General features: G+C 35.6%; 1 protein-coding gene and 1 non-coding gene across 2 annotated transcripts; one reads left to right on the top strand and one right to left on the bottom strand.

Annotated features, from left to right (window-relative positions):
* Positions 1-1,199: 1,199 nt before the first annotated feature.
* Positions 1,200-6,542, bottom strand: LOC140015114 (uncharacterized). The gene is made up of 6 exons (XM_072067001.1): positions 6,303-6,542; positions 4,995-5,549; positions 3,794-4,880; positions 3,443-3,535; positions 2,090-2,278; positions 1,200-2,002 (listed from the first exon to the last, which is right to left on the bottom strand). The coding sequence occupies exons 1-6, from the start codon at positions 6,540-6,542 to the stop codon at positions 1,200-1,202; spliced, it is 2,967 nt and encodes a 988-aa protein (XP_071923102.1).
* LOC140015545 (small nucleolar RNA R71) lies at positions 5,899-6,005 on the top strand. Its single transcript, XR_011822198.1, has one exon. It is a non-coding gene; the product is annotated as a small nucleolar RNA R71 (small nucleolar RNA).
* Positions 6,543-14,754: the final 8,212 nt, after the last annotated feature.

Below are 14,754 nucleotides of genomic sequence, written 5' to 3'. Positions count from 1 at the left end.
TTGAGCACAATGTAGCACAATTATATCACGAATTTGCAACAATTAAGCAAAATGTATTGAAAAACTAAAAATATACAAAAATGAGAGATATAAAATGTCACAGAAATTCGAAATTTGTTACCTCAAATAGATGGAGTGATGATGGAGGATGATAATGATGCAAAAATGGAATAGAAACAAGCCCAAATTCGACCTCAAATTGCTAGATTTCAGTTTGGCCCTATTTCGCGTCTTGAAGATCAAAACCCCTCAATTTGATGTTTTTGATTCTAAATTGTTGAGGGTTAATGCTCTCAAGAGGTTAGGGAAGGTTTTATTGTGAAAAATTGGGAATTTTATGGATGAAATGGAAGATTGGAGGAAAGGGGATAGGGTTTCGAAGAGAGAGAGAAGAGAAATCTGGAAAAAATGAGGAACCGAGGCCTCGTTTCCTTTCTTATCGCGAAGAGATCCGAGGTCGGATCCTTTCTGGAAGGCCTCGGATCCTACATGGCTCGGATCAGCCTCAACAGAAACACAGACGAGCCCTCGGATCTATCTGGGTTGGAAAAGATCCGAGCTCGGATCTATGGATCCGCGGTCGGATCTGTCTGGGATTTTAGGATCCGAGCTCGGATCCTGACTTCTCTGCACTAATTGCAGAAACTGCAATTTTTCAAACTTTTTCTCCCTTTTCCGGCCAATTCCAAAACACACATTGGACAAACTTTTATCAATTCTAACCTCCCACGCACATGCAATATACCTTAAACACAATATCCATCCTCTCAAAACACAACAAACACATTTACATTGAAAATCGAGGGGTGAGGTTCTTTGATCATTTTTGCATTTTTACATCAAAATGGCATTTCTGAGCATTAAATACACATCAAATGAATCCATGAACCTTTATAACCATGATATCACCAAAACTCACTTGAAATGCACAATGTATGTATAGGCATAGAAATTTTAAACACTTAAAACACAATTTGGTAAGAAAACTCCCTGCCAACATGATCTTCAAGTGCACCTCCAAGATGGATGATAAAACTCCCGTATCTCCTATAAACAAGTGAAATACATCTAATTAGTCAATTAACTTACACCAAAATGTAAGAAACACATAAAAACACACAAATACACTATTATTATTAGGTTGCCTCCCAACAAGCGCTTTTGTTTATAGTCGTTGGCTCGACTTTCCTATAACTTCTTTAATTCTCCATTGCATTTCCTAAGGAGTAATTTACTCCTTTAGGAACCTTTTCTCCGGCCAAATAGGGCTTCAATCTTTGCCCATTTACTTTAAATGGAGAACCATTTTCTCCTTTTATTTCCACTGCTCCATAAGGAAATACTTGAGTTACTTCAAATGGTCCCGACCACCTTGACTTCAATTTTCCTGGAAATAACCTCAGGCGTGAATTGAACAAGAGTACCTTTTGCCCTACCAGAAATTTTTTAGGAATAATATGCTTGTCATGCCAATATTTGATCTTTTCTTTATAAATTTTGGCATTTTCATATGCATGTAGTCGGTGTTCCTCCAATTCACTTAGCTCAAGTAATCGCTTTTCTCCTGCAAAATTACAATCCATGTTAATAGATTTAATTGCCCAATAAGCTTTGTGCTCAATCTCCACAGGTAGGTGACAAGCTTTCCCATAGACTAAACGATACGGTGACATCCCTAGGGGTGTCTTAAATGCCGTTCGGTAAGCCCATAGTGTATCATCTAGCTTTGTAGCCCAATTCTTGCGTGATTTATTCACAGTTTTCTCCAAAATGAGCTTTATCTCTCTATTAGCTAGCTCTGCTTGTCCATTGGCTTGAGGATGATATGGAAGTGATGTCTTGTGCCTACAACCATATTTAAACAATAAGGAATCCAATTGTCTGTTACAAAAATGTTTCCCTTCATCACTTACTATGGCCTTGGGTATACCAAATCTACTGAAAATATTCTTTTTAAGGAATCTAAGTACAATTTTAGAGTCATTAGTAGGTGAAGCGATTGCTTCAACCCATTTAGAAACATAATCCACTGCTACTAAGATGTACTTATTATTAAAAGAACTAGGAAATGGTCCCATAAAATCAATACCCCATACATCAAATAACTCAACTTCCAAGAACGTAGTCAGGGGCATTTCATTCTTTCGAGATATATTTCCAGTTCTTTGGCATGCATCACAATTTTTAACATATTCCCTAGCATCTTGGTACATAGTTGGCCAATAAAATCCTGATTGCCATACCTTTGCCACAGTCTTTGAAGTACTGAAATGACCACCTGTTTCAAGGTTATGACAATGATATAAAACATTATGTACCTCATCTTCAGGAATACATCTACGTATCATACCATCGGCACAATGTCTGTATAGCAATGGTTCCTCCCAAAAGTAACTTTTTACGTCATGTAAGAATTTCTTCTTTTGATGATAATTAAATCCCTTTTGAATCTCTCCACTGACCAAGTAGTTAGCAAAATCTGCATACCATGGAGAATTTCTAAGTGCTAGGACAAACTCATCCGGAAAATTCTCTTGAATTGGAACCTGATCTTTGATTGGGATATATTCCAAACGTGATAAATGATCTGCAACTAGATTCTCCGATCCCTTTTTGTCTTTTATCTCCACATCAAATTCCTGCAATAAAAGAATCCACCGAATTAGTCTAGGTTTTGCATCCTTCTTATGCAGCAAATATTTAAGAGCTGAATGGTCCGTATATATAATGACTTTAGATCCTACTAAATAGGATCTAAATTTGTCCAAAGCAAATATCACTGCCAATAGCTCTTTTTCTGTCGTTGCATAATTGAGTTGAGCCTCATTTAGCAACTTGCTAGCATAGTAAATGACGTGCAATCGTCCTTCTTTCTTTTGTCCCAAAACTGCTCCAACTGCATAATCACTTGCATCACACATCAATTCAAATGGTATTGACCAATCGGGTGAAGTTATAATTGGGGCCGAAATCAATTCCTTCTTCAACCTTTCAAATGCAACCAAACAATTGTCATCAAATTGAAAAGGAGAATCTTTACATAATAAATCACATAATGGCTTTACTATTTTAGAAAAATCTTTAATAAAACGTCTATAAAAGCCAGCATGTCCTAAAAAACTCCTTATCCCCTTGACATTGCTTGGGGGTGGCAATTTTTCGATGACTTCTATTTTGGCTTGATCCACCTCAATTCCCTTGGAGGAAATCTTGTGTCCTAAGACAATTCCTTCTTTTACCATAAAATGACATTTCTCCCAATTCAGTACAAGATTTGTTTCCTCGCATCTCTGCAAAATTAATTCCAAATTATGAAGACACTGATCAAAAGATGAACCATACACAGAAAAATCATCCATAAATATCTCCATAATTTTCTCAATATAATCAGAAAAAATAGCCATCATGCATCGTTGAAAAGTTGCAGGAGCATTGCATAAACCAAATGGCATTCTTCTAAAGGCAAAAGTGCCATAAGGACATGTAAATGTGGTCTTTTCTTGATCCTCTGGAGCTATAGCTATTTGATTATATCCTGAAAAACCATCAAGAAAACAGTAAAATTCATATCCAGCTATTCGCTCCAATAATTGATCAAGAAATGGTAGGGGAAAATGATCTTTTCTTGTTACCGTATTTAACTTACGATAATCAATACACACTCTCCACCCTACCACAAGTCTAGATGGAATTAATTCATCATTTTTACCCACGATTGTAGTCATTCCACCCTTCTTTGGTACCACATGAATTGGACTAATCCAAACACTATCGGAGATAGGAAAAACTATACCTGCGTCAAGCCATTTAAGAATTTCATTTCTTACCACCTCTTTCATGTTTGGATTGAGTCTTCTTTGTGTTTCCACCACTGGTTTGCAATTGTCCTCCAATAAAATTCGATGCATGCATATAGAAGGACTTATACCTTTAATGTCTGAAATTGTCCATCCAATTGCCTTCTTACACCTTCTTAGAACTCTTAGCAACTTTGCACACTGTTCATCATCAAGGTCAGCACTAACAATTACAGGTAAAGTTTTATTTTCTCCAAGAAATTCATACCTTAGATGAGTCGGAAGTGGCTTGAGCTCTAACCTTGGAGGTTCAATTTCTGAAGGTTGTGAAAACCCTTTTCCTTGGCCAAGACTTTCATACAAATTACCCCTTTTATAAGGTGCTTGAAAATCCAAGTACTTGGCCAATTCTTCAATTTCTTCACAAACATCTTCTTGCTTACCTAAACTCATTAAACAATGCTCAAGAGGATCTAAGTCAAGGTTGACTTGACTCATCTCTTGGGTTAGTTTATCAATTGTGCCAATAGAATAAGCATGATCGGTAAAAGAAGGGTATTTTTCCATTTCATTCAAATTAAATTCTACTTCTTCTTCACCTACTTGAAACTTAAGCTTGCCATTTTTTACATCAATAATAGTACCTGCAGTAGCTAGAAATGGTCTACCTAGAATAATTGGCATAGATATATCTTCTTCCATATCTAATACCACAAAATCCACTGGAATGATAAATTTTTGAACTTTTATCAATACATTCTCCAACACTCCCACTGGATATCTAATAGACCGATCCGCTAGTTGCAAAGTAATATTTGTGCGTTTAAGCTCATGCAAACCCAATTGTCTAGCCACCGTTAAAGGTATTAATGATACACTAGCACCAAGATCACACAATGCTTTAGAAAAATCAACGTTACCTATGGTGCAAGGTATAGAAAAACTCCCTGGATCCTTCAACTTCGGTGGTAGCTTATTTTGAATAATTGCACTACATTCCTCCGTTAATGCTATTGTTTCGCAGTCTTCCAACTTTCTTTTTCTAGTCATGATTTCCTTGAGAAATTTCGCATAAGACGGAATCTGCAAAATAGCATCGGCAAAAGGAATGTTAATGTGCAATTGTTTGAAAAGTTTAACAAATTTTTCAAAATCTTTATCAAACTTATTTTGCTTTAATCTTTGTGGAAATGGAACCGCAGGGGGTATTGGAATGGTAGTGGAAGATGATGGTTGCTTTTCTCTTGGATTCTCCCGACTATTTTCCTCCACAATCGCCTCTTGGTTCCTCTGCTTTTCTTCTTGTTTTTCATTCTCATCCTTCTCAACTTCCTTCACTGGAGGATCTTCTAATTGTCTACCACTACGAAGAGTAATGGCTTTCACATGCTCCTTAGGATTGACCTCTGTTTTGCTAGGTAATTCTCCTTGATTTCGATTATTCAAAGAACTAGCAATTTGACCAATTTGGACCTCTACATTCCTGTACATTGTAGTGAGTTGGTCCATCCTTCCTTCTACTCGCTCAAATCTGTCCGAGGTAACTTTTGCAAGCTTTTCCACTGCCATCTCCCAACCAGATTTAGTTTCAGCTTGTTGTTGCCTTGATTGAAATCCCGGTGGATTGGTTGGCCTTGGTTGATTTCCTTGATCCTTCCATCCAAAGTTTGGATGATTTCTCCACCCCGGATTGTAAGTATTCGAGTAGGGGTTATTTTGAGCATTACGATTGTAATTATTGACGAATTGTACCTGTTCAGAATCAACACACTCATTAGTATCATGTTCACCTCCACATACAGAACAGCATGCTACATGTGCATTAGATGAGCTTGGACCTTGTCTACTTAGCAATTTCATCACATTATTCATTTGAGCACTCAGCATATTAAGAGTGTCCATTTCTATCATACCTGCGTGACGTCTTGCATTACCTCTCTCATTGGCCCATTGGTAGTTATTTGCTGCCATTTCTTCTATCAAATTATGAGCTTCTTGGGGTGTTTTACCCATTAAAGCTCCACCTGCAGCTGCATCGATCATAGTTTTAGTAGAAAAAACTAAACCATTATAGAAGGTTTGTATGATTAACCACTCCGGCAGTCCATGATGTGGACATTTCCGAAGCAGATCTCTAAACCTTTCCCATGCCTCATATAATGATTCACCTTCTAATTGGCTAAAACTAGTGATATCCATTCTAAGCTTAGCAGTCTTACCTGGTGGAAAATACTTATTTAAGAATGCTCTTGATAATTCATCCCATCCAGTGAAAGTATTGGGAGCATGAGAGTGTAGCCAAAGTTTGGCCTTATCTCTCAATGAAAATGGGAACAATCTTAGCCTTATAGCATCATCACTAACTCCATTCATTTTAATTGTATCACAAATTTCCAAGAATGTAGCTAAGTGTGTATTAGGATCTTCTACTGCATTACCTCCAAATTGAGATTGTTGAACCATTTGGATAAGTGATGGTTTAATCTCAAAGTTGTTAGCATTTACCGCAGGCCTTGCTATGCTCGTTTGTGAACCTTGTGTTCCCGGTATAGTAAAATCTCGCAGAACTCGCCTATTTAGGTCATTTTCCGCCATTTCTTCTTCAAATGGTAATTCTATCAAGATATCTTCTATTGGCTGCCAAACCTCTTGTTCCTCTTGATGCAGTGTATTCCTCCTTTGTCTCCGCAATGTTCTTTCAATTTCAGGATCAAAATGTCCAACTTCTCTATTTGATCGGTGCATGCACTACAAATAAAAATAAGAGAAATTTTTGTAGTTTTAATTCAACAACTTGGATAAAAACAATGAAAATGTCTAAATTAATAGAGATGACTAGGCCCTAATATTGCCGCTCCCCGGCAACGGCGCCAAAAACTTGACGGGTTCTTTTTGTATCAATGCAAGTTTAATTCCGATTTTACACCCGTTGGACTGCAAGTATACAGGTCGAAATTTTAGTACAAGATGTGTATCGGGTCGATCCCACGAGGAGCAATTTAAACAATTACTAAGCCCCTGTTCTCTCTATTATTTAGACTTACCATTAATTTTGAGCAGAGAAAATCTAATGCTGTAATCTACAAATCTGATATACAAATCTAGTTTAACAAATGCTGAATGCAAATAGAGAAATTTCACTTAATGAAGATTCTAGGGATGTAGATTCCACTTATGGCATAAACTACACAAATAAATGGATTTACTTCTTGCTATTATTCTTGCTTAACCAGAGATTTATTTCCAAGATTACCAAGTCTCATTTCCATGATGAAATGGCTTAGAGCAATATAGATTTCCCTATTTCCATGGTGAAATACTACTACAACTCTGTTTTAATTCATGAAATACTAAGTAATCCACTTAAGTGTATTTCTATTTTCATGAACATACAACTCAAGCTCTACTCATGTGTTTCCATTGTTATTACCAATTCTCATTGAACAATAACAACTGTAAACAAGTTATTGGTGATCAAACAATAACAAGAAATCACAGCTACACAAGTAGACAAGTTAACTCAAGATATAACAAGTGTAAATCACATTCAATTAGTATTATTTAGCCATAAGTTTCATCTACTCCCTAGATGAAGGAGTTTAGCTACTCATGAATGATTTAACAATCAAATTCACAAGTTTATTAATGCAAAACATCATAAAGTACAAGTATAAGAAAGATAAAAGAAAGCTTAGCCAATTGAAGGTGAAGCTCTCCAATTCCTGCTATGTTCTTGCACAATATGATTACAAGTGAAAACTCTCCAAAAAAAAATGCTTCTCCAAGTACTCCTATCTAGAGAGAAAACTTGTTGCAAGAAGGAAAACTAGCTACGTATGGTTCTCCTTGCTTCTCCCTTGTGTTTCTGCATAAAAGGTGGTAGAAATTCCATTCCTCTCACTTCATAATTTCCTCCACTTAGATTTTGTAAAAAGAAGTCAAAGATATGATGTTCCTTTTGTCCACACTCATTTGGTCTTCTCTTTTATTGCAGAAGCATGTGCCACCGATTTCTGTCCCTCAAAATAGCTGTAAAAGTTGTGAGAAAGGTAAAGAAAAACGGCTGTGCCACTTGCTGAGGAGAGAGACAGATCCGAGCCTCGGATCCGAGGAGTGATAATGGATCCGAGCTCGGATTATAGGATCCGAGGCCTTCCCATGATGGATCCGAGGTCGGATCGTCCTGACCTCGGATACACTCCGCCAGAAGTACAGACGAGGGGTCGGATCCCTCTTGTACACACGGATCCGACCTCGGATCTGTGTTGAGCATTTTTCCAGTTTTTCACTTCTTCCCTTTTTCTACATTTTTGCTCCCACTTTCTTGTGTACTTTGTCCTCTGGATGACCCTGACATTTCTTTCAACTTGTGCATGAATTTCATACATCAATTACCTTCACAATTTCACAAAATTACGCATTAATCACTCATTTATCAATTTCTTAACTCTTAAACAATATTTAAGCAATTATCACCAAAAGAGTTTAAATATGGCTTTAATCTTCTCAAAACATACCAAAAATTCATGCCAAATTCATACAAAATGTACGTTAAATATTCACTTATCAGCACACACATTTCTGATATTTTTTCAAAACGTCAATGACAATATCAACTCAGTTACTTTAATAGTTTCTGCTCTATTCTTGGTAGTGTTATTAAACTCTGTCCATTCATTTGAGGTGCACATTCTTTTCAATTCTGTAGAATATTGAAGAAGACTTTCCATAGAAATGAATTCAGTAGCAAATCTAGTGATATCTGGGCGTAGCAATTCCCTTTTTTTGTATATATTTTCATCAAATTCACTACTTTGTCGCTGTTATATATGAAACTTGTTATCTTCTTCCCCTGAGTAATAGTTTCTTTTATATTATCTATCTTGCCCATATCCTCCAACATCAAATCTATATAATGAGCAGCACAATGTGACTAGAATAGATTTTTTTCTTTTTTTCATCAACAATTGTCCACCTGCTTTCATACTAGATTCATTATCTACCACAATCTGCACAACATTTATCTCTTTCACAGCCACTACTACCTCATCCATTAACTTGAAAATATATTCAGTAGTTTTCTTGACATTGGTACAATCAACTGAACTATGGTATATAATGTGTCTATCACAGTATACTATAAAATTTATTATTAGATGCTTTGTACAGGTGCACCACCCATCACACATAAGTGTATGACCAAAAGTTAAAAATTTATCATAAATATCTCCAAGTTATTTCTCAAGTTTTTCAAAATTTTCATCTAAATATTCATTTTCAATTTGATAAGCTGAAGGGCCTTTAATACCAGGACCAACTTTGACAATTTCATCAATCATCGATTGATAATTAGGATTGTCAGCTGCGTGGAATGGTATAACATTAAAATGAAAAAACTTTGAAATTGCCTTAACGACTCTTTTTATATTTCCCCTGTAAACATTGATTGCATTGAATTTTGTTTTTAAGGAAACATATGTGAGTCAATTCCTCCGCTTACCATTTCCTCCGCTTATCCAACACTAAAATTATGCGATAATCCTCTTTTATTTCCAAAAATTGTTGGTTGTGAAGTGTCAGCACCCATATTTCCTGAAATTAACAATGTTTAACAAATAAAAAATGAATAAATAAAATACAACCTTATTTAATTATATTTTTATAAAATAATATCAAATTTGTTATAAGATTTTAATTTACAAATAATACCTGACATAAACATGGAAAGTCGACTCCCAACTGCTGAATGCCTTCATTGTTCTTCAACAAATTGCAAGTATTGGCTCTCTCTTATTGTTTGTTTCATCTATTTTTTTCCAACGCCATCCAGCTTTCTTTGTCAATTTCAAAGACGTCTTCGTCATCCTCGTCGCCAACTATGTTGAAATTACTATACATATTTTCTTGTTGCAGAGAGTTCAATATTTCTTCTTCTTTCTTTTTTATTGTAAATCTTTAGGCCTTAGCAATCTTTAAATGCATTGTTATTACATCTATAATGTCGCTTTGTGCTCTTGGACAAGTTGACATAACTGACATGCTCTTTCAACGTTGCAATGCCACCATGCATTACTTTCCTACAGTAATTACATCTCACAAATTTTCTATTTCTATTCCTACCTACAGGTATACCATGTTCCTAACCAATATTCTTGCTCGTCCTTGTAACTGTTACATGTATCAATATAAATGGTTAATCCACCACAAAATAATTAAAGATATATGAAAATACAACAAGTAGTTTAAGATATTTTATAATAGTAATAATGTATTTTGTATTATATTAGTAAGTTTAAAATCTTATCTATAATGTAAACCCATTACAATGATCATTTGTTCATTTTTTTAAAGAAATTTTTAGTAAATTTTAAATATTTATTGAAATTATTAGTGCATTTTATAACATTATTCAAATAACTGAACTGTTATGATTATAAGTAATCATTTAAAAGTAATTACTCATTACAATCCATTTGTTATACATAGAGGTTATAACCAGAGTTGTAGGTAGTTATAATAACTATAAAAGTCAATAAAAATAGAAATTTTAGTAATAAATATCTTGTATAATTAATAACTATTATAGCTAAAAAAAGTCAACAAAGATGAAACTTTTACTAATAGCTATTTCGTGAAATTAATTACTAGCAAGAAATTTTATATTAAAAGATATAACAGATATTTTAATATTTTTACTAAATATCAAATGAATTTGGACTAATATATTATGTACTTTGAATTATATGTGAGATCAGTGTTAAGCTTGTGTTTGGCCCAAAATAAATTCCAACAACACAAATTAGTCAAATAAATCTAAATTCTTAAATTTTATTTTGAACACAATCATAATTAATCCAACCTTGACCCATTACATAAGGGCCACAATTAATCCAAATACATTTCTAATTCATACCTACTAATAAGTATAGAAAAACTTAAAGAAATAAATCAAGGGAAATGTTATTTGCACTAAATATTTTGTTATTTGCAGCCCCACCAATTGTTATATCATATAGTCTAATAAATAAAAACTATATAATAAAAATGATAGCAAGAGTGCAAATAACAAAAAAATGAGTGTGAATAACATTTTCCTAAATCAACTGGGCCAAATCCAATTGAGATGGATGTCCATGATTTTAATCCTAAATTTTTCTATAAGAGATAATAGAGATAGGGAAAATGTTTATCTATATAGACAATGAAAATAGAAGCACCGTTCAATCACAAAAAGACTCACCAAGTATAGATCAAATTCTTAGTGTCTGAACTTTTCTCTCTTCTTTTGAAATGGCATTGGACTTTTCTTTCAAAATCCCTAAATTTCGAAAGACTTTTCTTGAAGTTCAACATCCAAATAAGAAAGGAGATGAAAGAAAGCTTCGCCAAATTTCACTTCTCCTCCACTGAAGCTTTGGTCATCTTCTCCTCTGCACCTCCTTCTCTCACTTTCTCTGTCATCTTGGATGGCTGCAGCTTTCGAAAGAAAAGAAAGTGGTAGCCTTCTTTGATGCGATTTTTCTTTTTATTATTGTCTTGGATTACAAATTATTGATGAACTTCACTATTGAGTCTTTTATGTCCTTTGTATTTTGGTCAGTTGTGCATGGGTTGTCAGATACAATAAGATAGATGACCCGTATTTTTTCTTCCCTATCTTCTTCTGACCCTCAAACAGCCGCCCTCAATCGCACCTTTTGACACCTTTTCTTTCTCCTTATCTCTCTCTTCTTCTTTCAAAAATGGCCAGAAAAAATAAAAAAAAAAGAAAAGAAATCAATAAAAGAAGAGAAGATATATGGAATCTGCCGGCTATCAACAGAAATTTTGTGGTATCTGCAAGATCTAAAGTGAACCAACCGCCTGACTATCTTAGATTCTCTGATAATTGACCAACGAGAAGAAGCAGAACAAAAAGAAAGATGGGAAATGCGGGATTTCTGCAGGTTGTGGAAAAAAGCTTGATGATGGTGAGAAGCAAATACCTGCAGAGTTAACGATCATTGTGGCCTCGAAGTTCCCCAATTTCTAGATCGACATACATCCAGGCCGCATCTGGCACACAGCAAATAAGTGGACAATCTCAGAAATTAGGCGCATAAAAATATCGATTTTTGGAATTGGCGAATCAACTATCAACTTTAGCAGGTGGACTTTACTCCTCAATGTTTGTCGAGGCATTCCTTGGGACTTTGTCCTGTAATTAGAATAGTAACAATTGATTATTCGAAAAATAGTCCCAAAATAAAAAATGAATCTAGGGTTTCAATCAAACAAAAAAAAAAGATAGATACACTTGATACATCAACGCACCAATAATATTACTGCATCTTCTCACATGATCAGTACTTTAGCAAATTTGTTTTTATTTCCCAATATTTGATCTCGATATTGACTTCTTCTTCTCGTGTGTTGGGGCCTAGCAGTAGTAGTTACTCCCCTGGCCCTGGGTTTCACAGGATCGTGGCTAAGGATCAACTGTTGAGCCCGTTAGTGGAGCATCACAATATCCACGACTTGTTTTTGTGAAATGGTTCAATCCAAGAATCAAGACCAGGGTTGTCAGATACAGTAAGGTAGATACACTTGATACATGAATACACCAATAATATTTCTGCATTTTCTCACATGATCAGTATTTTGGCAAATTTGTTTTTATTTCCCTGTATTGGATTTCAATATTGACTTCTCCTTCTCGTGTGTTGGGGCCTAGCAGTAGTAGTTACTCCCCTGGCCCTGGGTTTCACAGGATCGTGGTTAAAGATCAATTGTAGAGCCTACTAGTGGAGCACCACAATGTGCACGACTTGTTTTTGTGAAACGGTTCAAACCAAAAATCAAGACCACCCAGCAATTTCATCCTTTTTTTCTCTTTCTTTTTTCAATTGGTTTTTTGTTGGATTCGAGTTGACTCGAGATGACTCGGTGTGACTTAACCATTTCTATCCTTGTCGGAGATTTTTCGGTCGAGTTCTCAGTGATCCAGGTCTCAGAGTAATCTCATCCCGGCATCGGAATGAAGAGCTCTGTTCCGATGACAACTCGGCTGAGTCGTCTTGATCTCAGTCGAGTCTTTGAACCATGAACTCAAACCGTGTTTTCTCTACCTTAGTGTCTTCCCTGAAGATTTGGAGATCCGTGTCAAAAGTATTGTACTTATGGATTGCTGAAGGGTTTGTTCCCAAGGATGCTTATGCAACTTTGGAGGAAATAGCAGAAGAGTATTTTGGGTAGTTGGTTGACAGGAATTTAGTGATTGTGGACAGAGAACTTTAAGTGGTGGGATCAAGACATTTCGAATTCATGACACACTGTAAATGTTCTGCAAGAATATCGCCATAGCAGATCTTTTCGAGGCAGCTGTAAGGGGAACCAATTCATCTTCCACTCATCGAGTTTGCTACATTAACTCTCACTTCTCATAGTACGTTGGTGGAATAAAGGATGCCGAGTAAGTCCGCTCACTCTTGAGCTTTGGCCAAGATGAAACTATCCTTAAGAATGATCCCAGCTCAAGTATAGTTAAGCCCTTCAAACTCCTTTGAGTGTTAGATATTTTATCCATAAACATCAAGTTCCCTCATAGTTTTCCGACCAAATTACCCAACCTTATTCTCCCAAAGTTCATTGCGATCCAAATTACCCAACCTTATTCTCCTAAAGTTCATTGCCATCTATTACAACCTGAAAGTCCTTCCGTCTCATAGTTTTCCGACCAAATTACCCAACCTTATTCTCCCAAAGTTCATTGCGATCCAAATTACCCAACCTTATTCTCCTAAAGTTCATTGCCATCTATTACAACCTGAAAGTCCTTCCGTAAAGCATGTCTAGGTTGTGCAACTTGGAAGCCCTTATAGTTCACACGACTGAACAATTCCTTGATATAAAAGAAGACATTTAGGGGATGACAAAGCTGAGGCATCTAATTACTAATACCACAACATCCTTGTCCAAGTGCCAGAAGCAATGCTCTAGCAAGAAGCAATCCTCTAGCAGTGAAAACATGCAAACTCTATCTGTAGTTTCACCTCAAAGTCTTAGCATTGAAGTGTTTGAAAGGACAAAAAAACTCAAGAAACTTAGTATATGTGACAATTTAGGCATCATTGTGATGTCCGATGGTAATTCTAGTGTCTTTAATGATCTTTGTAAACTAAACTCCCTTAAAACTTTGAAGTTATAGAGTGATAATGTGAACTCCAAGCTGCGTGCCCTTCCTCCATCAAATAAATTTTCAATAAGGATAACAAGATTGAGTCTGCAAAAGACAAGTATAGAATGGGAAGACCGTATCCCTATACTTGGAGAACTTTCGCATCTTGAGGTCAAGTCAAAGGACAATGCTTTTATGGGTGAGAAGTGGCATACAAAAGATAGTAGTTTTCCTCTTCTCAAAGTTTTGTTCATTAATGGAGCTACAAATTTGAAATTTTGGGAGATTAAACCCAATAGTTTCAAAGAACTCAGATGCCTTTTCCTCAAGCACTGCAACATACTTCTGTAGATTCCATCTGAATTCAAACACTTGATGAACCTCGAAAAGATTGACCTAGAGTGCACCAACAAGGATTTAGTTTCTGTTGAATTTGTCTTTGTATCTCACATCGAAAGTTTATAAAGAAATCTCTCCTTGTAGTTGTTATAGATATAGTGGGTTTAAGTGAATTTAAATGTGCTAAGAACATCAGCCCAAATGTCTTATGCACTAGTCTAAGAGAGTTTTAAGGAGGCCCATGCTCTAGTTTGAAAGAAGTTTTGGTTAGGCATCAAACCAAAGAGCAAATTCTATGCTTTTAGACTTATTTAGTCTCTTTTGTATTTTCAGTTTTAGGTGCATTTGAGCCTTGGAATTATTTCCTAGGTTTTGTACTCTCACTTTTGTACTCTCTTTCTATTATAGTAAAGAGTGAATGGCCCAAAAGGTCACTAAACTATTAAAAATGGCACCCTCTGG

Source organism: Coffea arabica, chromosome 10e (genome assembly GCF_036785885.1).
Source record: "Coffea arabica cultivar ET-39 chromosome 10e, Coffea Arabica ET-39 HiFi, whole genome shotgun sequence".
Taxonomy (NCBI): Eukaryota; Viridiplantae; Streptophyta; class Magnoliopsida; order Gentianales; family Rubiaceae; genus Coffea; species Coffea arabica.
The sequence above is the reverse complement of the archived record's forward strand: the minus strand, read 5'-3'. Positions and strand labels throughout refer to the sequence as shown.